Below are 25,793 nucleotides of genomic sequence, written 5' to 3'. Positions count from 1 at the left end.
TGGAGATTCTGTCAAAGGTAACTTTTTTGTATACTGAGACATATCGTGGCTTTTTTGAAGGCAAAAATTCATGGATTCCATTGTCTTTCAGGGGTTTTTGGTAAGAAACAGGGTGATGCTGTCACGACCCTTAGAAGACATTTGGCTTCTTTGTCATCCGCACTCCACCCTCAAGGCATACGATACACGTTGAGAAAAGGGAATACGAGGGCAGCAGGACACAGAGGGAGAAAACACCGTCTCACGGTTTGCTCTGAGGATGGAGGGGGCGAGGAATGGAAACGTGCTCTGTGAATTAGCAAATGTCGCAAGTTTTGGAAACAGTACTTTCTAAGGGGATCTCTGCATCTTCCCTATATTTAATTAACGTGAGAAATCCAAAGGGACGTTACTACAATTTAGTTTCAGACTAAACCTAAAGATCTAATTCAGGGATACCTGGAAACACAAAACCATTTGGAAGCTATTTAAACTCTGTCACGTACCCAGCTGGCGACTGGCCATAGGATTTCAAAAGCTGTTTAGAAATTGAAGGGACGTCGGGTGGCTCAGTCATTAGGCGTCTGCCTTTGGCTCTGGTAGTGATCCCAGGGTCTTACATCAGGGCCCCTGCTCAGTGGGAGGCCTGCTTCTCCCTCTCCCTCTGCCCCTGCTTGTGTTCCTTCTCTTGTTGTGTCTCTTGTCTCTCTCTATCAAATAAATAAGTAAAATTAAAAAAAATAGTTTAAAAAAAGGAATTGAAGAGGGGGCTTCCCCCTTCTGTCCAATGACCGTGGGTATGGCAGAAATATTGGTTTGTGTTGAAATCTCGCACGAGTTGGAAGGATCCCCGACTTTTTTTTTTTGTCTTGGATGGAATTGTCATCCATTAGATTGCTACAGCCATTTAAAACTTGCACACGTAGAATTTTATGCATTCACTCTGAGGTCCAACCTCAGATGATGAGTAAGCAACTGTGAGATTGAGTCTCAAGCCTTTCCAATCAATATATAATTTTGCTTGACAATGCAGGACACCTAGGGGGAAGTGAGAGCGTTCTAGCTTTCCTTCCAAATCACCACAGCTACAAAGTGCAACCACCTGAGAGCAATCCAAGGCAGGAGAGGAACACATAGGAGAAAAAATAGCTTTATCGACCCGTTCATTTGTCCGTTCACTCAAGTTCTTAATGAGTGCCTACTCTATGCCGGGTGCTGGACTTGACAGTGCGGGAGATTCAGGTTCAACATGTTTAGTTACAGCTTTGCGCTGGTATGACACTGCCGTGACTTCCAGAACATTATTTCTAAAAGCATCAGGTTGCAAAGATCTATGTGTGGCTCTAACACATTAACAAAAATTTACCTCTGAGACACCAAATGTTAAAAAAGAATATCTACCATTGAACTGATAGCAAGGCTTCTGTTCAGACATATGGCTGCCTAACCCCATCTTTAGTAAAAAACACAAGGCTAAGAATGCCTGCGGGAAAACAGAACATACTGTCCACATTGCCCAGACATGACAACATGAGCCAACAAGCCAGAACTACAGAATCTAACCCTTTAATGCTAGGCCGGGGTTACTTAGAGCCCCAGTCTCTACAGACCTTACGCTCCCCTGGGATCAGAGACAGCGAGAGACAGAAATTAAAGTATGACAGAAACTGAAAACTTCCCTCTCAGCCTTTGCATCTCCCAGGCTCCCTGGGTCCTGTCCCAAACGATGGGGTGCAGCAGGTGACAGGTATACTAATCCGGAATACCAGGTCGGTCAAAGGAAATGCAAACATTTGGGGCTGGAGAAATGGATTGGCTGATGCCAAGGGAGTGAAAGCAGGGTGGGAGAGGAGGCCAGTTCTGGGGGAGACTAACTTTACCAGCTGCTTTAGGCTAACGACATGGGGAGCTATGCGGGTCCTTTGTAGCTGCTCCCTCCCGCCTCCTAGGATTCTGCTTCTTGTCCGCTGCCCTCCCCAGCAGGTGCCTTCTTAATGTAGTTACCTCACACGTCTCTGCTTTTGCAGCCCCAGAGAATCATTACGTTCCCCAAGGCGGCCTCTGTGCCCAGGAAAATTCTGTTTTTCAGGGTGATGGGGGCTCCCATGGCTGTGTGTTTAGTTAAGCTCGGTTACACAGAACTAACTGAGATTCTGGATAATACAATTTGACTCATGCTGGGAACTGGAAATTACGGTAACTGGAAGTAAGAGCTACTGCTTTTATGAGTGGGTCCGAAATCAGCACTAACTTGCATAATGCTACATTCCTTAAATTCTCAGAGTAAATCACATCGTTTTTCTGATGTAGCCAACCACTGGTCAGCCGTCCACATACCTCTTTCCTTGGGTTCTTTTATGGTGTCCCTGCTCCTAAAAGTCCCACAGAAAAGAGAAGACTATTTACTTAGCTCCTGAAGCCCAGATCAGACTACTTGCTGTAACAGGGTGGGAAAAGTAGCCTTTACCCAAAAACAACTGGATTGCGGGGCCACCTGCTGGGGATTCCGAGCTGTGCACACTTAGGTTCAAGTGTCAGCTCCTGTACTGAATAACCATGGAATGCTGTGGTCTTCAGACTAGGATACTTGGGGTCACACGAGGACTTTTAAGGGAGGGCTCAGGGCTTTAAGGGCACCAATTTCCAGTTGCTCAAAGTCCACATGTCCTCTCTCCTAGAGCGGACTGGACTGATAACTGCTGTCCTGCTTCCTGCCTTCCTGCTCTCCTTTCAAAATGATGGTATAGACTGAACGTGCCTCCCCCACCCCAAGTTCATGTGTTGACACCTAATCCCCAAGGCGATTTGGAGGTGGGGACTTTGGGAGGTGACTAGGTCATGGAATGGGATTTGTGTCATTGTAAAGATGGCCCCACAGGGCTCTCTCACGGACACAGAGAGAAGACGGCTGTCTATAGACAACCAGGAAGCCAGGCTCTCACCAGACACCAACTCGGACAGCTCCGTGGTCTTGGACGTCCAGCCTCCACAGCTGTGAGAAGCAAATTCCTGTCATGTATAAGCCCAAACAGACCAAGCCAGTGCCAGGCATCATTCTAAGTGCTGTACATTTAGCTCAAAAAGCCCCAAATAGGAGGCACCTGGCTGGCTCCGTAGGAAGAGTGTGCCGCACTTGATCTTGGGGTGAGCCCTTTTTGGATGTAGAGATTACTTAGAAATAAAAACCTTTAAAAAAGCCTCAGATGTTCCAAACAAAGGAGCAACGCGAAATACCACAGTATATTATTATTAGAGAATGCCTCCTTAATCAAGGATGCCTGTTAGCTGCATATTATGCATTATTGCAAGAGGAAGGAGACCAGCTTCTGACAATTAACATTCTATTTCCAAGTAAAAGAGTTCCATCTCAAGAGTAAATTCTGTATTTTCTTAATATATCTTAATTCAGATCTGTAAGAGAAATGTTTCCATCAACTTTTGCCAGATGACTATTAGGTACACAGATAATATTCACTTTTACTTGGACTGAAGGCTCTCCCTTGCTCTAATTTACCAAAAGCTTCTTTGCTCTCATTACTGCTGCATAGCTATAAAATTTTGGTAAGTTTAATGGTAATGTGTTATGGATTCTACTCTAAATATCTTCTTTTTGCTGTATTTTTCACTGAACCTTGTATCATGCCAGCAATAATCTCACTTATAGACATCTAAACCAATTTTTTAAAAGCCCAATAGATATGATTAAAGGGTACATTTCCAATAAATTACTTTCAATATCTAAAAATTCTTTGTCAAATGTATACGGTTGAACTTTAAACAACATGGCTTTGAATTACATGGGTCCACTCACACGTGGATTTTTTCAAATGAATACAGTACAGTTCTGTAAATATATTTTCTCATCCTTATAATTTTAACATTTTTTCTCTAGCTTACTTTATAGAATATATGTACTTTATATATGCTTTACAGAATATAGAATATAATACATACATAAAATATGTGGTAGTCAACTGTTTATGTTATCAGTAAGGCTTCTGGTCAGTAGAAGACTGTAGTCATTGAGGATCTGGGGAGTCAAAACTTATGAATGGGTTTTTGACTGCCAGGGGGATTGGTACCCCTAATGCCTGTGTTGTTCAAGGGTTAACTGTAGTATCTTTAGGTGTTTTTTTAAAAAAGATTTTACTTATTTATTTGACAGAGAAAGAGAGGTCACAAGTAGGCAGAGAGGCAGGCAGAGAGAGGGGAGGAAGCAGGCTCCCTGCTGAGCAGAGAGCCCGATGCAGGGCTCCATCCCAGAACCCTGAGATCATAACCTGAGCCGAAGGCAGAGGCTTAACCCACTGAGCCACCCAGGCACCCTGTTTTAGGTGGTTTTAATCAATCACATAGAATAATGATTATAATGAGAATTTAATCCAGAAAAAATCTTTAGCACTTAGAGATTTTAGCTATAGAAAAGTAAACATTAATTTAAATTTCCATACATAGTCTCTTGCAGAGAAGTATGACAGAATCATCCAATAAAAGACTATCAAGTATTAACATGTTACAATTTGATGGTTAATTTGAAAAACCCAAGAAATAACAAGCACTGGTGAGAATGTGTAGAAAAAGAAAACTGTGTGCACTATTGGTGGGAGTGCAAATGGGTGCAACATTGGTAAAAAAAAAAGTGGTTAAAAAATTGGTGACATTGGTAAATTGGTGCAACTTTGAAAGCAGTATAGAGGTTCCTCAAAATATGAAAAATAGAAGTGCCATACAATCCAGGAATTACCTTCTCGGTATTTACCCGAAGAAAACGAAAACACTAATTCGAAGATATCTGTGCACCCCTTTATTTACTGCAGCATTATTTACAATAACTAAGATACGGGAGTAACCCGTGTCCATTGATAGATGAATGGATAAAGAAGTTGTGAGATATATACACAAGGGCTATTACCCAGCTATAAAAAAAAAAACAACTATAACATCTCTCCACTCACAATAAACTGCATGATCTAGAGGGTCTTATGCTAAGGCAAAAACCTTATAATTTCAACTTTACATAGAATCCAAAAAACAACAAAAGAGAAACAGGCTTGCAAACGTAGACAACAAAATAGCAGTTACCAGAGGGGAAGTTGTGGGAGCAGAGCAAATTAGGTGATGGGGATTAAGAGCTACAAACTTCCAGGAATACTGTAGCAACTTTGGTGACAGATGGTAATTACACTCACTGTGGTGGGCACTTCCTAATGGCTATGATTGTTAAATAACGGTGGTGTCCCTGAAACTAATACATTATATGTCAACTCCACTTCAAGTAAAATAAAAAAAAAAAAACACAGAAAGACAAGAAAAAAGTTAAAAATGAATCATAGATTATTTAATATAGATAAATTTCCCGCCTTAAAAGCTCTTCGTACAGTTCGACTTGACGGGGGGGTGGGGTGGGGGGTAGAATTGGAACGTCATAGTATATGATAACATTGTGATATATATGATCATAATATTCCTTCATTTCTCGAACTTAATCAAAAAAAGAGTTACAATTTGACAACCTGAGAGGGATACAGATGGAAAACTTACGGAAGGGTCATTTTATTTTAAAGTATTTACAGCAACTATTAAACTTGCCATTAAGAAAAAAGGACGGCATGTGGGAGAGGTGCAGGTTTTGCAAACTCTTCGAGGCCTCCTCTAACGAGATGTCCACCACCCCCGGGTCCCGCGGAGAAAACACAAGCAAAAATAAGCGGTGGGTCTTCTTCCGTCATCACCTCCCGGGACCGCAGGGTTTAAATCCTGCTCCCTCAGAAAGGGGGTTGGAGCGGCCCAGCGAGTTGGGCCGCGGCAGGTAGCACCGCCCGGGACCAGCCCGAGAGGCCCGAGGGTGGGGCGTGGACCCCCTCCTGGGACCTCAGGACCTCACGGTCCACCAACCCGAACCCCGCCCGGCAGAACCGGGCGAGAAGAAAGAAGCGGTCTGGGGTGGTGGAGTGGGGCAGGGTGGGGTTCCGGCCTGGGGTTCCGGCCTGGCAAACCCGCCCTCCGCCGGACTCTGCGGGACAGGGCGGGGCGGGGAGTCGCCGGCTCTCCAAGAAGCCCGGTGATTGGTGAAACGGGCGGGGCGGGGCGACGTGGGGCGGGGCGAGGCCCATTCTGCAGATGAGGCCTGGGATTGGTGGGCAGGGCGGGACGCCCCGCCAGCCCTCCGAGCGAGGCCGGGGATTGGTGGGCGGGGCAGCGGGAGGCGGGTCCGCGCCAGGGGCGTGACCGGGCACGTGGTGCGGAACCGGCGCGGCGGCCGCTGTGGTGAGGGGCTTCCGCGGGCAGAGTCGGGCGGCACCGGGCGAGCTCGGGTGGGGCTGGGGCAGGTGGGTCGCAGGCGACGGCGGGAGTCGCGCCTCGGCTTGTGGGAGCGGGGCCGCGGCCTGGCCCGCCGCGCGTTCCGCGGGGCCAGCAGGGACGGGAAGGGCGGGCGTCCCCGTTGGAAGAAGGCCTTCCCGGGGGTCCGGGTCGCTGCGGGCTGCCAGCGCGGGAAGGGCGCGCAGAGGCGTCAGCTGCTGGCCCCAGACGAGCCCCGTAGGGTACCAGAGCCCTTCCGCGCCTGGCGGAGGCCCGGGGTCGGGGGTCGCTGGGGCCCGCCGGCGTTTGAGGCCGGGAGGTTGCAGCGTTCGGGCTGGGGGCGGCTCGCTCGGTCGTGTCCTCAGCGGCTTCCTCGTCTGGAAGATGGAGCTGGTCCTGCCCCCGGGCGGGGCCCCTGCCAGCCCCCCCCCGGGTGGGGACGGTCTTCCTCGCGCCTACGCGGTGTCGCCAGCTGCCCCTCCCGCGTGCAGGGACGAGTGGCGAAGGAGGGTTTGTACGCATGTTTGGGATCAAGCCCCGGAGTGGGCGCGTTGGAGGTTCCTGCCCCGGTTTCACTGGCTTCTGTGGGTTCAAAGCCAGGATTCGTGCGTCTCTTTACTCCATGATGTGCCCTGAATTCCCGAGGGATAAGGACGGGGACGCTCAGAGCGAAGTCAGTCGTAGGCATCCCTAGAGGGGCCCAGGTGCTGCCAGTCTCATTTGGCCTTGCCTCTCCCTGGCCTCATCATTTATGTAATGTCACCCCCGCCCCCAGGACATTTCAGAGCTCCTGGCATTTATTTTGGAAGCATAATGTGTGCTCTTGTTCACTCCCGCGCATCGCTTTTACCTTCATCGAAGGGATTCACGGGGGAGGGACGGGGCGGGGGGAGAGCAATGAAAGTGGCCCCATGTCGTGGGCTGGGGACTGGATGGGGAGGAGTGGCGGGTTGAGTCAGGAACAACCCAGACTTGAGTGGGAGGGCGACACTGGCCCTGGCTTGACCTCCTTTGACTAGGTTACTAATTCCGAGAAGGAGTTACTTTTTAGCCAGCCCTGGGGACTTGGCATGGAGAGCGGAGCAGGCCGGTCTCTGTTTAGTCTTTGGGTTAAGTGCAGCTTGGGTAGTTATATATTGGGGTGAACCAATGGAAGGCCATTAGTTAATTTTTCTTTTCTTTTTTTTAAAGATTGTGTTTGTCAGAGAGAGAGCACAAGCAGGGGAAGTGGCAGGCAGAGGGAGAAGCAGGCTCCCCACTGAGCAAGGAGCCCAGTGTGGGACTCGATCGCAGCATCCTGGGATCCTGACCTGAGCGGAAGGCAGATGCCTCATGGACTAAGGCACCCAGGCGTCCTGCCCTTGGTTAATTTGGCTGCACTAATGAGAGTGTGCTCAGTGAGCTTGGGATTTGGGCTATATCATGACCAGGGACCTGAAGGAAAAGTGCCCAGCGTGGCGAGTTGTCATAGATAGCTTCTTTGTTTGCATTATCGGTGACAGATTAGAATTTGACTTACTAGTGCTCATGAAATGCCTCTCCAGCATTGTGGACTGTCTTGTCTTTCAGATAAAAGCCTCAGCTGAAGCAGGCTAGGCTGGCTAGGAGGTTTGTAAATATTTTATGCCCAGTGGTGGTGGTTTGGAGAAGAGGAAGGAGGCTCTGAGAACCGGGTGGTTTGCCCTGCCCTTACCGAAGTCCTGCTACACAGGGATGGCACGGATTGAGGGTAACTTCCTTAATCCGCTCAACAGCTGGCAGGCCTGATGTCACTACACAGTCACGTCTCTGCTGAGCAATCACTTTGGAACCCATACCCAGAAAAAAGTACTCTGTGTCTACAGTGTGTCCATCCCCAGGCCTTAGAACTACCTAGATATTGTAGGATCTTGGGACTACAGCTGCATTTCCGACATCCTTGGTATCACTGTGGTTTGGCCAAGCTCTTCCCATGGCTGCTTTGGGCCAGTCTTGCCACTTGATGGAATTTGAAATGTCAGTCGGAGGGTGGAGACAATTTTGGAAGTCCCCAAACCAGGATCCTTTTTGTTTCCTATACATTCCCATTTTAAAGATGACTAGTGCGATGATTTCCTTTCCCCTGTATTTGCAAGGTGGAGCAGAGTGTATTGGGTCCCACACGGGATAGCAAATGCACCCTGAGGGGGGCTGTGGTTTCCACAGACGTTCCTTTATCTTAATCAGGCCTTTGTGGGGGTGTGACATGTTGCCTTTGACCATTGGGCTCAGATTATCAACTTTTAAAACAATTTATCTACCTCTCCTTGGGTCTTGTTTGCTGTTTTGTGGATTTGTGACAGTAGCAGGATGTGACACTTTTGCTGGCATCCTTGGAGTGATTATTTCCTCCGTGGTAATAGTAAATGGGAAGTTTTCTGTGTGCTTTCCAAAAAATTTGAGTGCTGGTAAGTCAGTGTTACCAGGAACTACCTGCTTCTAATTTTCATCAGATGGTCTTCAGCTCAGACCCTTTCTTTGGCTTTGTGCCATTTTGACACATAATTTTGTGCACATTTTCCTTCTGAGAAAAGAGAAGGAGATCACTGTGAGACCCTAAGTGCTTCCCCAAGCTTCTCTGCTCACTTCCTGGAGTCCTCGTGATGGCCTCGAGGGCGGGGCAGCTCTCTATCAGTTTAAATAGGAAGCCTCTGGACTGCCGCTCAGTCAGGCCATCCGCTGGCGGTACTGACGGGTGGTTTTTCCTTCCAGGAGCCTTCAAGGTGTGCGATCTGGTTGAAAGATGTCTGCCCTCACTACCCTGTTTAAATATGTCGATCAAAATCAGGATCGCTACATTAAGGTAAGGGAATGTTTATTGTAGTAAACGTTAAAATTAGGTTTAATCCAGCAGGGTTCAGAGGAACTTTCAAGAAACTAGTCGGAGCTGTGCCATTTAAATTAAGTATTAAAAATACTGTCTAGACAGAGTGAGACAAATACTGCATGATCTCACTTATATGTGGAATCTTGAAAAGTTGAAGGTTCAGAAGCAGGAAGTGGAATAATGGCTACTGGGGCCTGGCGGAAAGGGGGAGAGGTCAGTCAAAGGCTTCAGTTATGAGTAAGTTCTAGGGATTGACTGTAACAGCCTGGTGACTGTAGTTCATAGTACTGTGTTACACACTTAGAGTTCGCTGAGAGAGTGGCTCTTACAGCTCTCTCACCACACAAAAGAAATGGTAACCGGAAAGTGTATGTGTATTAGCTAGAGGTCTTCTCCTCAGCCTCATCGTAATAGTATGCAAGTTATACTTTTAGCTTTTGACAAAAAATATATTTTTCCAGAAATAGTAGAGCTAATGAGAGATTTTTATTTAATCTGCATGTACAATTTCTTGTGGTACATAGAGACGAAAGAAATTTAACTTTCTTTTTGCATTTCATCTGTTTTAAATGATTTGGTAATGTTGTAAATTAAATCTGTTTCTTGACATTAAAGAACTGTGCTTTAAAGTTATTCTTGGAAGACATTTCAGATGAAATCTTGACTCAGTCTAATAATTATACTGCAAAGAACTTGGCCATAGTGAGCATGAATAACTAACTTAGACTGTGAAAATGTTGGATATTTTCTCTATGTTGTAGTTGTAATTTTGTTAGATTCAGTTATAAACTTATTTATGGAACTTTGTACATTTCACATTCATCTCATGCTTAATGGTTAAAAACACACAATGTGACATTTTTCTGTTATGCTGTAGTTCTTGATATAGCCAGGTTTTTTTAAATGTTAAACAAAAAACAAATGTGATCGCTCTTTTCTTCGACATCTAGCCATCATGTTAAAAATGGACTGGTTGCAGGCAGCAAATTTGTGAATACCTTTCTTCCTTAATGGAGCACCTTTCCAGAATCCCATTTTGCTTATTTTCCACAAACAGAAACTCGCAGAATGGGTAGCCATCCAGAGTGTATCTGCATGGCCCGAGAAGAGAGGCGAAATCAGGAAGATGCTGGAAGTTGCTGCCGCAGATATCAAGCAGTTGGGTGGCTCAGTGGAATTGGTAGATATTGGAAAGCAGAAGGTATGGCACTGGTGCTCTGGGAAGTACAGAACCACAATTAGCAGACCTACCTAAGGACCCAGCACATTCTTTTTTTTTTTTTCCTTTTTATTTTATTTTTTTCCTTTTTATTTATTTGAGAGAGAGAGGGCACATGTGAACTGGGGAAGGGGCAGAGGGAGAGGGAGAGACAGTCTCAAGCAGACTCCATTTTGAATGCAGAGCCCAACATGGGGCTCGATCTCACAACCCTGAGATCATGACCGGAGCTGAAATTAAGAGTCGGACGCTCAGTCAGCTGGGCCACCCAGGCATGTAGGACTCAGCATGTTCTTAAACCATCTTTTGCTTCAGATAATCTGCTTGTCTTTAAAACAAATAAAAAAGTCCTGATTGGAATACTGAACTGTATAATTTTCTCAGCTGGATGGGGGCAAAGCTTTTGTAATACTCAGGGTTTTTCTTCAAGTGTTGAGGTTACTCAGAAGTAAGTTAATGTCGGGGTACCTGGGTGGCTCAGTGGGTTAAGCGTCTGACTTTTGATCTCAGCTCAGGTCTTGATCTCCGGGTTGTGAGTTCAAGCCCCGAGTTGGGTTCCATGCTGGGTGTGAAGCCTACTTTAAAAAAAAAAAAATAGAAGAAGTAATGTCATGGTCACTCTTTGAAAATCACTGAGATTGCCCCCTAGAAAGCCGTGTGCATTCAAACTAGGAAGTTGTACACTGTCTGTGTAGGTGTAAAAGGGATAAAGACCCCTACTCACTGTGCTGTGCCCCCTGTATCCCAGCTGGTAGAAACAGCACTTTTATATGAGTTCGTTCCTGAAAAAGAGCTACTGGGCCCAGGGGCCCAGCTGCATTTTACTGTAGGATTCTGACTGGTGACATTGGTTCATTTTCTTCCTGACATGAATGAACCATCTCACTAATGGTATATTATTTCACTTTTTTAGTTTCAGATGATTTTAAGTCCCACACTATGGCATGTGTCATGTCATGTATTTTCCAAGTTTGTAATATTCTTTTATATTACAGGGGGTGACAGGGTTTGGCTTATTTCGATTCTCTTGCCTGGTGACAGAAGTGTCCGCTGGTATTATAGTCTTGGGGTTTTATGTGTGGACATTCAGTGGCATCTGGTGTTTTCATAAAGAGAAGAACCCAGAGGCCCAGGTGGGCTGTGTCTCCACTGGGCACCCACAATCAGTTGATGGTGAAGGAGATTCAAACATGGGTCTCCTGATTCCCACTCAGTATTGTATGTATGAGATTTCATTTGGCCAGAAATGTAATAATTGACCTAAGATACACTGTATCTTCCTGGCACTTTTCCCCACTTGATATTTTCTTGAGAAGCATAACTGATTTGCTCCCCTTCCCTTTTTTCCTAATATGGTAAAAAAACAACAAAACAAAAATCTAGGTGGCAAACAATTTACAAGAGTGTTTCATTACAATAGATTTATTCTATTTAACACGGACACTGCAGTGCATTTCTTCAGAAAGAGCCTTCCACAAAAGATAAATGACCCCAGCCCTCCCAAATTACGTAAGACCTATTCTTATCAAGGAATTGACTGATTTCGTCACCGTAAGATCTAGTCTTATCAAGAATTGACTGATTTCGTCACTGTTAGAAAAGTTCTGCAGAGATCCTTGTAGTGTAAGGTGACAGCCTTTGGAGCTTCTCTTGTCATCACTTTATGTCACAGCAGTGACCCATGTTTTAGGAAGCCGTGATGACTTGGGGCAGGTGTGGAGGTGGAGTTGGGTGTCATCACGGGTACATGCAGAAGTCAAGGCATCCTCAGGCTTCTGGGGGAACAGTGACATTTGGAGCTCAGGTCTTAGTGCCTGAGCTCCTCAGAGCCTGGGCCCCTGGTGGGCAAGGCTTGAAGGCGGGCATGGACAGTGGGGAAGGCTGCTGGCGGGCTCTTTGGTATCGGGCCCACTGCCTAGGCTGCTGCAGATAACATCAAGTCGGGCCTGTCTGCTGCCCAGGCAGGAGGATGGAAAGGGCGCGTGGCCAGGACATGTGGGGGGACCTGGTCACTGGGGGCCTGACCTCCAGACAGAAGTGCTGAGGAAATGGACAGTTGTGGCTAGTGAGCAAGCAGTGAGGTGAGGGAAGAAGTGAACCAAGTGTAGAGGATGGACTCGGGCCCATCGGGCGCCAGGGCCGTGAGTGTAGGGCTGAGAACTGGAGCAGGGAGGTGGCCGTAGGGATGGGGCAGAAGCGGAGAGACATGTGGAATCCTTGTCAAAGACATTTGCCCAGACAGGTCCTCCAGGAGAGTGGTACCCTTACGTGGTAGCCCATAAGCATGTGACTGTGTTTCTAGCCAGACTTCCTTCTTCCCTGTTGAAAGTAGTTAGGGATGTCCGGGCAGAGATTTGCAATTTGCAGTGTGAATTTCAGCACAAATTTATCTGTGGGCCCAATTGGCATCTCAGAAAAATGGTAAGGTATTTCAGTATTTTAGCTGTATTGAGTAGAAATTTATTTAGAGAAAATCAGTCATTTAAAAATCATGATTCTCCTGAGGCCAGTGGCAGCCATAGTGCCACATGTCTCGTGTGACCAGGGTCGTGAGTCTAAGGAACTATTCTTTGCCCCTGAGGGCTGGGGCTCTCCTCTGGGAAGCAGTGCGTGAACCCAGCTCTGGGAGTGCTTCACGTGGGTCGAGGGGGGGCGGCGACCTTGAGTCAGTCCTAGGGCGGCACCATTGCTGTGGCTTACCAAGAGTTACTGAGGTGAGTGTTTCCAAGTGCAGTTCACTGGAAAGACAGATCCTGCAGGAATCCTGGCAGCCTGCACGCTACCTAGAGCACCTGTCCACTTAGTGCTCTGACTGATACCCTGATACCCTGCCCCCCCAGCACCCCTGATCTTAGGGGCTTATGGGAGACTGGTTCAGTGTGAGGAGGGAGCTCCTGGCTCTCACTGCTGGTTTTACTGTGGCTTGCTACAAATTCTGTTCTCTTCTGTCCCGGTCTGCATCCTTTTCTGTGCACAATTGTGATCCACATGCAGAATTTCAAATGTGTAGCTCCTGCTTTAAGAAGATGGTAGTAGTTTTCATCCATTATTTAAAAAATAATGAGCAAAGTTGTATCCCAAACTTAGTCTTCATAATATGCTTTCTTAGTGTAAACGTTAAAAAAAAAAAATCAGCTTTTAAAAATTTACCAAACTGCCTACAGTTGGTGAACATTATACAGTCTAAGTGCTCTGGATTATGGGGAAGATTCCTTCTTCTTGTCCATTACTGATGCAGTGGAACACTGTGTTCTTGAACTCTACGATATAGGCTGATTGATAAGAACACATAAAATGGTCCAGATACTTTAATAATATCTACTATAAGCACCCAGTTTTTTTAAACAAAGTCTGTCCTCAATTTCTTCCTTCTCGACTCTTAGCTCCCTGACGGCTCTGAGATTCCGCTCCCTCCCATTTTACTTGGCAAGCTGGGCTCAAACCCGCAGAAGAAAACCGTGTGTATTTACGGACACCTGGACGTGCAGCCGGCAGCCCTGGAGGATGGCTGGGACAGCGAGCCCTTCACCTTGGTGGAACGCGACGGTAAGGGATACTTTCCTCTGGAGAAGCCTTCCTGCTCTTCTACCTGAGGGGGTGCACTGGCTGGGGACGTAATGATCACTCGGGAATGGTCCTCGAGCCCTGACTGGGCCACACACCCACGGGCACTTGAGACTGTCTGTCTAGGACCCACTCCAGGCTGCCCTCCCTTCTTCCTGACCCCTCTGGTATGGAGCCTCTTCCTGCCTTCATTCCTGAATCTCCACGTCTCTGTACCTGTCTTTGGCCAGATGAGGAAGCCCCTTCACTTGTGTGTCGCCCCCTTGGGCTAAGTCTAGACTGTCTGTAATCCAAGCCCTTTTAACTGGATGCGCTGGGTTTCTGTCCAAACCTTTCCCTGGCTCAGGGTCAGCTGTGTCCGTTACCATGCACGGTCGAGGAAACTTGTCTCTCGCAGCAACGTCACTGAGGGAATTCGGTTCCACGCCACAGTCGGATCACAGCGTGGTCGCTGACTTCCCAGTAGGCCCCCGCTGAGCGTTAGTCCCACACATCCACGGCTGTTCCCCTTGCCACTGTCTGGAATGGGATTCTTTGTCTCTGCTCTCCGGCCTGCCCTTCATCCTTGTTCCCTGTCCCCCGCCTCCACACGGTCCCCCCACCTCCCTTGCCCGTCCACAAACCTGGAGGTCACCCTCGCCCCCACTATGCTCCTATGGGCCTGCAGTCCCCGTGGGGCTCCTCTCCAGCCAACACACGCCGCTTACAGAGAGCTCGCCTGTTGCTTGTTGAAGTTGCGAGTCCTCCTCCCCTCTTTTCCCTGCTACGTGAGGACCTCAGTGCCATGTGTCTCTCCCTGACACCTCTCGGGAGACTCAGCGGGGTTCCTCTGTCCCTCCCACGCGTCTCTCCTCAGCACTGCTCTGGCAACTGTGCCAGCTGACCCCGGCTTCGGCACCAGCACTGCTTACCCACTGTCCTGGGAGGCCTCCCACTCCCTCCTTCCCAAATCTGACAGACAGGCACCTGCGGTAGGTTCTCAGGCGTGGATGAAGCTGGGGTTACACCTCGTCCCACAGATAAGTTTCCTTGTGGTCAGCTGGTGGCACACCGTCCTTCTCCTTGTCAGGGGGGCCTGGGAGGGAGGGAGCACAACGCCTTGGGCACCTCTGTCCCGCACAGTTTCGGAATGTTGGAGTGAGTGATTCAGTCAGTGCTTATCACAGGAGCAAGGATGCTTTTTAGGAGAATTCTGTAGCTTTTGTGAGAAGTGGGTTTAGTTTATAGAAAGAAATTCCCAAAGTGGCGATGGTTGGAAGCGTCCTGCTGCTTCAGGGTGGTCTTGCTGCAACTGTCAAATACTAAAAACACGTTGGAAATGAGCAAGTCCGAGGCCTGGCCGTTACAGACCTGGCCAGAGAGGGACTGAGCCCTGAGCACGCCTTGGCCCGAGTGCTGTCCTTCCTCCGGCCTGGTGCCCCTCTGATGAGCTTATGCATCATAGGACAGGGTGGGGAGCAGGGTCTGGACTCAACGGCCCAGTGACCTTTGTGGTGGCCAGTGCCCACCAGCCTTTGTTAGGGGTCCCAGGAGTGGGTGTGCAGGGGGGGGGGGGGGTCCTGAGACTAACGACATGGAGGAAAAGCAATAGCGAACGTGTCCTTTGGTTTTCAAAGGGATAACATGGAGAAGTAAATAATGAATCTATTCTTCTCCTTACCAAATTAGGTGTCACAATTGGGGATATGTGAGATTTCTAGTTCTCTCTTGATGATGGTGCATTGTGGGTCCTACATATGACTAGGTTGCCTACCTTTATCTGCTACCAGCTGGTGGAGGAGGTAGATTGGAAGGAATGAGTCGGCTGGCACTGCCCCATGGAGCAGTCTCCGCAGTCTCCGGCCTGGGTCGGCAGGGACAGGAGCGCTGGCTGACTGCGGTGTCTGCTGGCAGGAGGGGAGGGGAGCTGGGAGCAGCCACGGGTTTGCTCTTAGTGATTATGGGGAGTTCTCTGGCAGAGTCTCACAGCACTGGAGGAGTGGGACTCGGGACTCTGACAGAATGAAAACGGGGCTTCCGCTTGGAAGAGGGGTTCTCGGGCCAGCTGCCTGTAGGGGCACTGACACGCTGTCAGCTATGCACCAGCAACACGCTTTCTTGTCTGTTTCCTTGGGATTGTAACTGGGCTTGCTGATTGCTGTTCCAGGCAGATTGTATGGGAGAGGCGCAACCGATGATAAGGGGCCAGTGGCCGGCTGGCTGAACGCCCTGGAAGCCTTCCAGAAGACAAATCAGGTACTTGATCTCCTCTAACTGCCTTGCTCCCGCAGAGCGGTACAAAGCAGGGCTGTGTGTTCCCCGAACAGCCAGCAAAGATCAAAGATCCCCAGGATATGAGAAGGCAAGGTCCCCCAAAACCGTATCAGCATAGTGGGATCAGAGGCAAGATTGTAGGTTTGTTTTCCAGCGTTAGGAATTGTAATTGTTTTATAGTTGCCCGTAGGTCATAGTACTGCTGACTCAGCGGGAGCCCAGAAGCACCTGAAATTCGAGTTTTCAGCCGCAGGCACTGCCGCTGAGATGCCTCACCCAGAGGCTAAGTCGTGGGTCGTGTGGGAGTGGGCAACCCCTAGCTTTCTCAGGGTGGTTTTTATCCTCCTGAAAAATTCTTATTTTTTAAGATACATTTCCTTAACTGAAATACCTGCCCCTGTCTAAAGTTTGTAAAATAGAAAAGTCGGGAGGAACAGGGCGCCCAGACTTCTAGCTGTCAGAGGCTTTGTATTTTGTTACTTACTGATCTTTTCAACTGTCTTTAACCTGCTCCTCACTGTTGTGTAGACCGTTTTTGCATCGTGCTTTATCTTGTACTGTGATAAAATAAGAATAACAAGACAAGCATTCTTGCCAAAGGGTGAGTGGTGGGTCTGCAGAGGGCCTGGGACTCTCTGGTCCACGGTGTCATTTTGCAAGGAGGGAGCATAGGCTCAGAACCTCCAGCTGACTGGGCTCAGAGACCGTGAAGGCTTCCCCTTCTCCAGGGCCCCCTGGGATCTGGGGGTGACTGAGAGGAGGGTGGCTGTGTGCAGGGCAGAGACGCCAGAGCCCTTCACTTATGCCCCTCCACGTGCCAGGTCCCAGGAAAGATTGTGCTCGGGAGGCAGAAGCAGGGGCCACCTAGGTGGAGCAGAGGGCTGTCTGGGGGCAGTTCTGAACAAGGACCCCAGGGATTTGTGTCCACGTGGGGGCTCTGCCATTTTGTAGCCTATGTGATCTTCTGCAAGTCACCATGCTTGGGTGCCCCTCCGTGCGCTCCTCTGTGGAGGGGCCACCTCCCTGCATGGCACTGGGGAGCCTGGGAGACAGCAGGAGCCAGGCGGGGTGGCGGCTCGCGCTTTCCGTGGGCTCTGTGGGAGAAGGGCCTTTGGCACGTGGAAGGTGGGGGGTCGTGGTGCGGGGCGCCCAGGCATGGGAGCAGGTGCCCTCTCGCTCTGGCGTGCGGGGGTGGTGGCCAGTCCCTGCCAAACTGTGTTGTGGCCTGTGGTGTGGAGAGAGTCACTCGGGCTTCCCTGGAGACTCCTGATTGGTGCTGGGGCGCGCAGTGGTCCCTGCAGGTAGGAAGTGTGGTCACACTGACATCCTTGGCAGGAGTCCGCAGTGTGGGTGTGGCTGCGGCCGGCTCTACGCATGTGCCTGGACCGCCCAGCACGTGAGGACTGAGGGTCACCACAGGGCGCACACAGCCCACCCGATGGGTCTGGAGGAAGTTGAGTGAGATTTGTGATTGCAAAGCATCTGGTGGCTTCCTGTGTGTGGTGCCTAAGAAAGAAAAGCGTGTGAGAACTGAAGGCCGCCTGACACTCATTTCCCTCCTGCAGGAAATCCCAGTCAACGTCCGGTTCTGTCTGGAAGGCATGGAGGAGTCGGGCTCCGAAGGCTTGGATGACCTGATTTTTTCCCGGAAAGACACGTTCTTCAAAGACGTGGACTACGTCTGCATTTCTGACAACTACTGGCTGGGGAAGAAGAAGCCCTGCATCACCTACGGGCTCAGGGGCATTTGCTACTTTTTCATCGAGGTAGCGTGTTGAGTTCTCCATGTTCTGTGGTGTCTCTTCCCCGCCCGCAGTCTCCCTTGTCCTTCCGTAGCAGGAGGGGGCCCCGCATGTGATGGAGAATCCTGGAGCCTTCTCCGTGGGCCGGGTCTTCATGTGACTCCCCTTCTGGATTATCCAGCCAGAGTCCGTTCCGTGCCACCTCGAGCTGCCGGGTGTTTGGAGAATTGTCTTGGAGCCGTTGAGGAAAGATAAGCTGCTGTAGCCATTTAAGAGCTGACTTGAACAAACATGGCAGGAAGACATACTGTTAAAGACTAGGGTGTTCACCTTTCAGCCCTTAGTTCTGCCTAGACCAGAGATCTCGAGGGGACCGCGTGGCTGTGCTTGACGCAGAAGCCGGGCGCAGGGGCAACACGGGAGGGCTGGGCTCAGCTGAGCCTGCGTCCCTTCCACAGGCCAGGTCCAGCACACTGGGTGGATTGGTTCCTGTGAGGGAGTATTTGGAAGCTGAAAATGCCAGCGTCATCGTCACTGCTGCCCTGAGCCCTTCATCTCTCTACAAACAGTCTGACACAAGAGCCCAGGGGCTGTGGTCAGTCACTCCCACTTTGCCGTTTCACAGGTGTGGAGACTCAGGCCTGGCGAGGCCGCAAACCCGATGCTGGTCACAGGCTAGTGAGGCGGGGTAGGCAGCGGGTGCTGGCCCCAGGTCCTCAGGCTCAAGGTCCTTACGGGCCGCCTTTCATGGTGCGCGTCCTCTTTCAGCAGAAGAGCGCAAGGTCTCTGAAGCCGTGTGTGTGCACCTGTGGTCAGCATCCCCGCTTTCCCCCGGTCAGCGTTCCCGAAAGAGTATTTCTTTTGTTGCTGCCGAAGTTTTGTAATTTAGGAAATGCCTTGCTTTGTTCCTTGAGGGAACAGATTTTGATTTTGAGGATTGTCAGATCTCGTGAATGTTCTTTGTTCTCCGTGCTGTCACGTGGCCAGGCTGAGTTCTCGCCGAGCGGCTGACGGAGGTCTCTCTGTGTCCATCCAGGTGGAGTGCAGTGACAAAGACCTGCATTCAGGCGTGTACGGGGGCTCGGTGCATGAGGCCATGACAGATCTCATCACATTGATGGGTAAGCACGGGTTCCACTCACTGCCCGGTGACTTGGGAGAGAAGCTAGAGTGGCCTTGTTTCAGGCTGTCCTCAGCATTTGGCGCTGTCACCATTCTCTGTGGACTGCTTTTGTCTCTTTCCCTGTTGCTACTTCTTTCCATTCACCTTTCCCTTTGAAAGGAGAAGAAGCTTCATTTCTGCCTCTGTCTCCCTGGACCCCTCCGTGTGTCACTAAACCTTGCCTTACCTCAGGGACCCAACCCGGGCAGTCCCTGGCTCCGTCATCGCTGTCTGAGCGGGCCTCTAGGATCACAGGACACAGTTGTATTTTCCGTCCCTTGGAGGGCACCTTCCCCGGTCTGTTTGGCGCCCCAGCGAGGGCCCCCTCTGCTCCGCCCTATGGGAGGGAGGCCCAGCCCCGTCCTCCCTGCATCCTGCTGGTCAAGGCTGATGAAACTTTGCCTCACCCCAGGATTAGCCTAAGCTCTGTCCCCTCATGTCTTGGATAACGGCCACCATACGTGCAGCCTGTTGTTCCTAGCGTGGGAGCCCATTCTGCTCTGTTCATCTCAGACTCCTTCGTTTGGGAGCTGCTAGTTTCTTATGCAACCTGGATTAAAAAAGAACTCTGGATCAGTGTAGTGGCTTTTACAGGAAGCCTGCCAGAGGCAGCCTGCTTGGTCTGTCTCCTGGTCCGTGTCAGGGGACAGGTCACCCCCCCTTCTGTATCTCTGTGTTACAGTGGGGAGATGCTACTGCTCCCCTCACTGGGTCGTTTACACATTTAACTGATTGTTCCTAGGCAGGGCTTGAGGGCTCTGCCAGGAACTGTAACTGCTGGGGCGGGGGCCCCCTGCCCCCCGTGGGAGTGCTGCTGCGTTTCTGCCGCCCGCCTGGTGAGCACCCCTCCTCTGTGCCCTCCCAGGCTGTCTGGTGGACAAGAAAGGAAAGATCCTTATCCCTGGCATCAACGAGGCAGTGGCCCCCGTGACGGAGGAGGAGCTGGAGCTCTACGACCAGATCGACTTTGACCTGGAGGAGTACGCCAGGGACGTGGGGACGGAGACTCTGCTGCACAGCTGCAAGGTGGGCGCCCCCCCCACCCACAGCCTCCCACCAGGCCCTGTGCTGGGGGCTCCCATGGGCAGGAGCCAGGGCTGCCGGCAGAGATCAGGAATCTGCGTGTGTCCCCGAGTCCTCAGGTGGTCCTGACGCTGGAAAGCAGCACGTTGCCAGGCTTGGAATTGGAAGGAGGAGGTTTTTAAAAATGTCACGTGTTGACTTTTGGCAACTCAGGAGCTGGAGAACGTACACAGAGAACACACGGTAGCAGCAGCTTCTGCCTGATTTGCGTCTGCGAAGTGATGTTTTACCGCTGGGCACAGAGATGATTGAAGGTGTCCCCAACAGCTGAGGACCACGGTGAAAAGCATTGGCTCAAAGTAGTTACTTAACTATGAAGAAAAAATTGTGTTGGGATTTTTCTCTTAATTAGTCTAGTTCTTGGCTTGTGTGGCACGAGTGTGCGTTTACATCTGATGTCGCTGTTAGTAGAATTGCAGCTACAGACCCTGGGGTACAAGAGGGATGTGGCCAGGCCCAGCCCGTGAGTTTCATCTCTCCAGGAGACAGATGGGCAGAGAAGCGTGACAGTGTGGAGGCCACTCCAGGGCCAGGGGAGGCTGGTAGGGGTCAGCAGGGGTGAAGGCCAGGGCAGGGCGCAGGGAGCCCAGCTGGTCGTGGGGTGGACTAGCCCTGGGCAGCCTGGGACTTGGACTGAAAGGCCCGGTGTGCAGGCCCGTGGTGTCCCGAGGAGCACGTGTGCTGTCCTGGAAGATGGCGGACGTGATGGGTTTGAGATGAGCCCTCCCTGGTGGGCAAGTGGCGGCAGAGGCGATGCGGGTCAGAGCGGGGACAGTGAGGCGGGAGAGCAGCTGGGCCGCTGCAGGGGAGAGCCTGGAGCTGGGGGTGTGGCATGGGGTGGGCCTGGGGGCATATGGAAGCAGGCCACACGGGGGAGGGTTGGTGGGCCCGACTGGAGCGGGAGTTTGCAGGTGGCACGGGGGCGCTGCTGGCAGGGGGACCACTGGCAGGAGGGGCCTGAGGCCAGGAAAGAGTAGTCCAGGGCAAGGGTGTGTCTGCGAAAGCTGGTTCCAAACAGACTCCTGTTGTCGTTTCCTGCCTTGTTGCCTAGCAGTTAGCGTCTATGTGGGAGGTGTTTTCCTTTCCGACCACGAGTCTCCCTTCGCATCTCACTGACCCTGTCTGGTTCACAGATGGGAAGTCCACACATGAGGTGGCTGAGTCTCTGAGGAGCCCGGAGCCACGTCACCTTTCTCCTTGCCAGCCTGTCGTTCAGGTGGCCATGTGGCCTCTTCAGACTTGTCTTGTGCCACTGCTGGGGCACAGTGGGCGTGAGAGGCACTAGTCTCAGGCACATGTGTAGGAGACGAGGGCCTGCTCTGGGCCAGTCCCCTTGGCAGAAGGTGACGATGCTTGTCGTGGTCCCTGGGCCCAGGGCTCCGTGGATGGTCCTGGCTCTGCTCCCGCAGGATCTCCTCCTGCATTCCGTTCCCCTGGGGGGCAGGAAGCTCACAGATGGCCTGCGCCGTGCTGCCCTCTCTCTCCTGGTTCCTGGTGCCTCTGGCCCTGCAGGAGCTCTGATCTAGGCGGGCTCATGACTTGCCTTCAATTCTGCGGGGCTGGTGGGAACCCCGTGGCTCTCCTGGCCACCAGCAGTGAGGCCGGGAGACGCCACGCTTGAGGCTATGGGAGTGTGACAGAGCCCTCGCACTGTGCTGTGTCAAAGCAGGTTCCAGAGCACATTCGGGGCAGGCTCGTGTCTCAGCCCTCCTGGGTCGGTACTTGATGCCCGTGATGGTGTGGACCCTAGGCCGTGGGCCGCCTGGTGGAACTTCTCAGATGCCACTGCCGTTTCCTTCATAAGCAGACAGTGTTGTCCCCTGACTCCTTTTCTTGTTTTCTGCAGAAAGACATCCTGATGCACCGATGGAGGTACCCGTCCCTCTCCCTTCATGGGATCGAAGGCGCCTTTTCTGGGTCAGGGGCCAAGACCGTGATTCCTAGGAAAGTGGTTGGCAAGTTCTCCATCAGGCTCGTGCCCAACATGACTCCAGAAGTCGTCAGCGAGCAGGCATGTGAGGGAGCTGGGACGTGGGTGGGGACGGCTTCTCCACAGTGGACTCAGAGCATGAAGACTTTCAGGAGGGCACTGAACCCCAGACCTACACTTCCCTACTTCTTGACTCCTGGCAACCCCATAATTGCCTAAATAAGCAGTTCAGAAACTGATCAGAGATAAAGGCCATATAAAAAGCATCACCTGTGACCTTTGTCACTGCTGAGACATGCTAAAACCTGACCCTTGACCTCATCGTAAGGCTTCTGGGCAGATGCCAGCTTCGGGCCAAGTATGTTACTGGGAGAACCCACAGGAGCTGCGTCTGGGCCAGTGTGAGGAGTGGAAGGGCGTGATTCCAGAAGGGGAAAATCCCAGAGGGGGCAGTCACCCTGCCCTCATCTGAGATTTCCTGGAGAGATGGCATCAGAGACTTCCTTATTGCAAGAAAACTGAAGCCTGAGCTTCTCTCATCAGATGTGCCCCAGTCGGCTCCAGGCTCCACTCTTGGTCTGCATATGCTGATTAATGTAAAGCACATCAAGGGATGTTTTTTAAAGACTTGATTTAAATATCATCCTGTGGAAACATCTGTAAAGGGTAGGTTGCTTGAATGAAAGTGTACCTTTTAGCTTCAAATTGTTGGATTTTGTTTCTTGATAAAATCCCTTATTTTGTTACCACAGTCATGCTCAGTGTTGCGCAGCAGGAAGCGAGAAACGAGATCCGTTGTGGACTCTGTAAACTGGTGTAGACTTGTTGCGGGCCCCGTTCAACCCCCCTCTATACCCCCCTGCAGAGGGACCTCAGCACCGGCGCAGAGGCCAGACTACAGTGTGTCGTGTCTCGTTTGTGACGCAGGTCACGGGCTACCTGACGAAGAAGTTTGCCGACCTGCATAGCCCCAACAAGTGCAAGGTGTACATGGGCCATGGTGGGAAGCCCTGGGTGTCTGACTTCAACCACCCTCATTACATGGCTGGGAGAAGAGCCTTGAAAACAGGTGAGACTTCTCCCTGGGGATGCAGGCAAGGGCCCTGAGGAGAGCCCCCAGGGTGGGGCCATGCCAGCCGCCCACTTGGGGAGCGTGGCTGCCGTCCCCGAGCCACACCTGGGGTTTGGACTCCTGTCGCTGGGTAGTAGGTGCTGCGGGTCCCCAGCCTTGCCGCCTGAAAGCTCACCGTGTCTTTTACTCTTCTCCCCCAGTGTTTGGTGTCGAGCCCGACCTGACCAGGGAAGGTGGCAGCATTCCTGTGACTTTGACCTTTCAGGAGGCTACGGGGAAGAACGTCATGCTGCTGCCTGTGGGCTCCGCGGACGACGGCGCCCACTCCCAGAATGAGAAGCTCAACAGGTGAGGCTCTGGGTCCTGTGTCCTGCCCCTGCGTTCGTTTCCTCATGGCTGCCCCTGAGAGACCCGTGAGCGCCTGGGTGTGCCCTCCCTCCTCCTCCCTGCTCGCCTCCTCCCTCTCCTCCTCCTCCCTCCCCCCACTCCTCCCCTTCTTTTCCTTTCCTTCTTCCTTCCTCCCCGCCTCCTTCTTCCCCACCTGTCTGGCTGCTTTGAGAGGAGAGCAGGAGGGGGCAGGGAGGCCGCCCAAGGCAGTGCTCTGCTTGCTGCCGTCTCGTCTTCAGGGAAGCGAGCACCTCCAGCTGGAGGCAGCGACAGGCCCCGCGCAGGGGCGGTTCTTCACGCAGGGTTCAGCCAGTGCCCGTGTTTGTCTCGGGACATCATCTAGGACTCCTAAAGAAACTCGCGCTTCGCCTGTTTGGAAAGTCAGTGTCTTCGCTGGTCCCAAGCGCCCTCTCTATGTTTCTGGCTGATGCAGACATGAGGCGGGCTCTTCCGCCAACAGGGTGGAAGGTGTCCCCGAGTTAGCACCGTAAGGAGGAGGGTCCAGGCGGGCAGGGAGGACCCGTGGGTGATACGAAGAGCCAAGAAGGACAGCGAACAGGAGCCGTCCAGGGGTCACGGGGGTAGGACAGAGACCTGGATATCCAGGCACAGGGGAGGCCTCTTATCCAAACAAAGGGAGGGGCTATGAGCAAAGTGAGGCTTTTCTTCTTAAGTACTGGGTACTGGGTGGGACCCGTGTCTTCTGTTAGACCACGACCAGGATGGGTCCCTAGTGGGGCAGGTAGACTGAACTCACACTTGAGAACCCGGTGGCCAAATTCTCAAGGCCGGCAAACTAAGGGCCAGCAAGCCAGGACGGTGGGACTCCTGGAAAGGACGCCGGGTGCATGCCTGGACCGCTGGACAGCAGCCGACACAACGGGCTCTTCTTCTCCATCAGGCTGAACTACATAGAAGGAACCAAAATGCTGGCTGCCTACCTGTACGAGGTGTCCCAGCTGTAGGCGTGAGGAGCGCCGCCCTGCCCCGCCGCCCCGCCGCTCGGGACGGTGCAGCTCAGCGCTCTCCTCGCCCTCTCCTCCGGCGCATGCCGAGTGACCATGCCACGTTCCCGGAGGTGGGCGGCGCGAGGTCCAGGCGAACAGCCAGGATCCAGCACGCACCTGCGGGGTGCGGCTGCCGGCCAGCTGGGCTGCACGGAGCCCTCGGTGCGGGCCGGCCCGGCCCTGCCTCCCGACTCGGACGCGTGCTCTGGGGAGACTTAGTCGGGGGCACCCGGCGCCTCCCAGGGCCACCCTTCTGATCCCTTGGCCCCGTGTGGGTTCTGTCCTGCTCGCACGACCCGAAGCCAGTACCGGTGTCTCCTGTCTTCTCTTTATTATGATTCTTCAAAACCTAAACTTAACTGGAAGGATTATTTGTTCTCAGTACGTGCTGTCAAATAAAAAAGTAGCAATGCAGCCTCTGGGAGAGTTCCTGCCCGTCGGACTCACTGTGGGGTACCCTGTCCTGTGCGGGGGGCACTGGGGGGGCGGGGAGGGCCCGGCACCTGCCTTCTCTCCCCAGCGCACACAAGGAAAGGCAGAGTGGTGGTGCTCTTCCCTGGGTCCTCCCACCCGACACTGAATGAGGCAGGATGGTGACACAGGAAGCGGTTCTGAGAGCCCTGGGTTCTCTGCAGTGTGTTTGGAAGCCCCTGTCCCCTGCAGCCTCCAGCTTCCTCCCAGCCTCCCCATGCCTCCCCCATCTGACACCACTCGCTCACCGGGGACACTCATGTGGCTCAGTCTCTGAGCCACCATGCTTGGGGTCTTTGCACCTCCACTCTGGTTCCTTGTCAGGGCGTAGAGTCGTGCGGCGTGGACAAGACTGCGCTCTTGTCACAAAGCATTGCCAAAGCTGCTTTGTGCCGGGGGTGGCCTCGGACGTGCAGAATCCAAAGCTCGCCCTGTGCCGCCACTCCCCTGCGGGCAGCTGGCCCCCCACCGAAATACAGCCACCCGGTCTCCTGTAGAGGAAGGCGGAACTCAGCGGGCCACATCCTCGACCCAGAAGACGACAAGCTCAGAGGAGCCTTCCCAGCCTGAAGGAACTTGAGTGTCTCCACGTGCCGGAGGGAAATGCAAGTTTGTTCCGCCCTTGTCACTTTCAGGAACGGCGCCAGGAAAAGATGACACACGTGTCAGAATCCTTAATTACGAGCATTAGTGAGGACATAGGCCACTGTGACCGGAGCCTTTGTGGCTGTGGCCATTAATGTGTTTCTCCTTGTCAAGCCCGCGCAGGTAGGCCAGGC

The 25,793-nt window shown here is 51.9% G+C and overlaps 1 protein-coding gene across 5 annotated transcripts; it reads left to right on the top strand.

The window, feature by feature from the left end:
* Positions 1-6,169: 6,169 nt before the first annotated feature.
* Positions 6,170-24,525, top strand: CNDP2 (carnosine dipeptidase 2). 5 transcript variants are annotated; one of them, XM_032872218.1, is made up of 12 exons: positions 6,170-6,246; positions 9,010-9,100; positions 10,182-10,325; positions 13,727-13,889; positions 16,054-16,142; positions 17,726-17,926; positions 18,939-19,023; positions 19,930-20,090; positions 21,994-22,158; positions 23,005-23,146; positions 23,350-23,497; positions 24,438-24,525. In XM_032872218.1, the coding sequence occupies exons 2-12, from the start codon at positions 9,041-9,043 to the stop codon at positions 24,499-24,501; spliced, it is 1,422 nt and encodes a 473-aa protein (XP_032728109.1). In that variant the 5' UTR covers positions 6,170-6,246; positions 9,010-9,040; the 3' UTR covers positions 24,502-24,525. The 5 variants fall into 5 exon arrangements, with proteins under 5 accessions (XP_032728109.1, XP_032728113.1, XP_032728110.1 ...); XM_032872219.1 differs by lacking the exon at positions 6,170-6,246 and adding an exon at positions 7,996-8,008; XM_032872217.1 differs by lacking the exon at positions 6,170-6,246 and having other exon boundaries at positions 8,954-9,100.
* The last annotated feature ends 1,268 nt before the right edge of the window (positions 24,526-25,793 follow it).

The sequence above is a fragment of the Lontra canadensis genome, unplaced genomic scaffold (assembly GCF_010015895.1).
Source record: "Lontra canadensis isolate GAN:19392208 unplaced genomic scaffold, GSC_riverotter_1.0 scaffold44, whole genome shotgun sequence".
NCBI classification, from domain to species: Eukaryota; Metazoa; Chordata; class Mammalia; order Carnivora; family Mustelidae; genus Lontra; species Lontra canadensis.
Note: the sequence above shows the minus strand (reverse complement) of the source record. Positions and strands in the feature narration are given on the sequence as shown.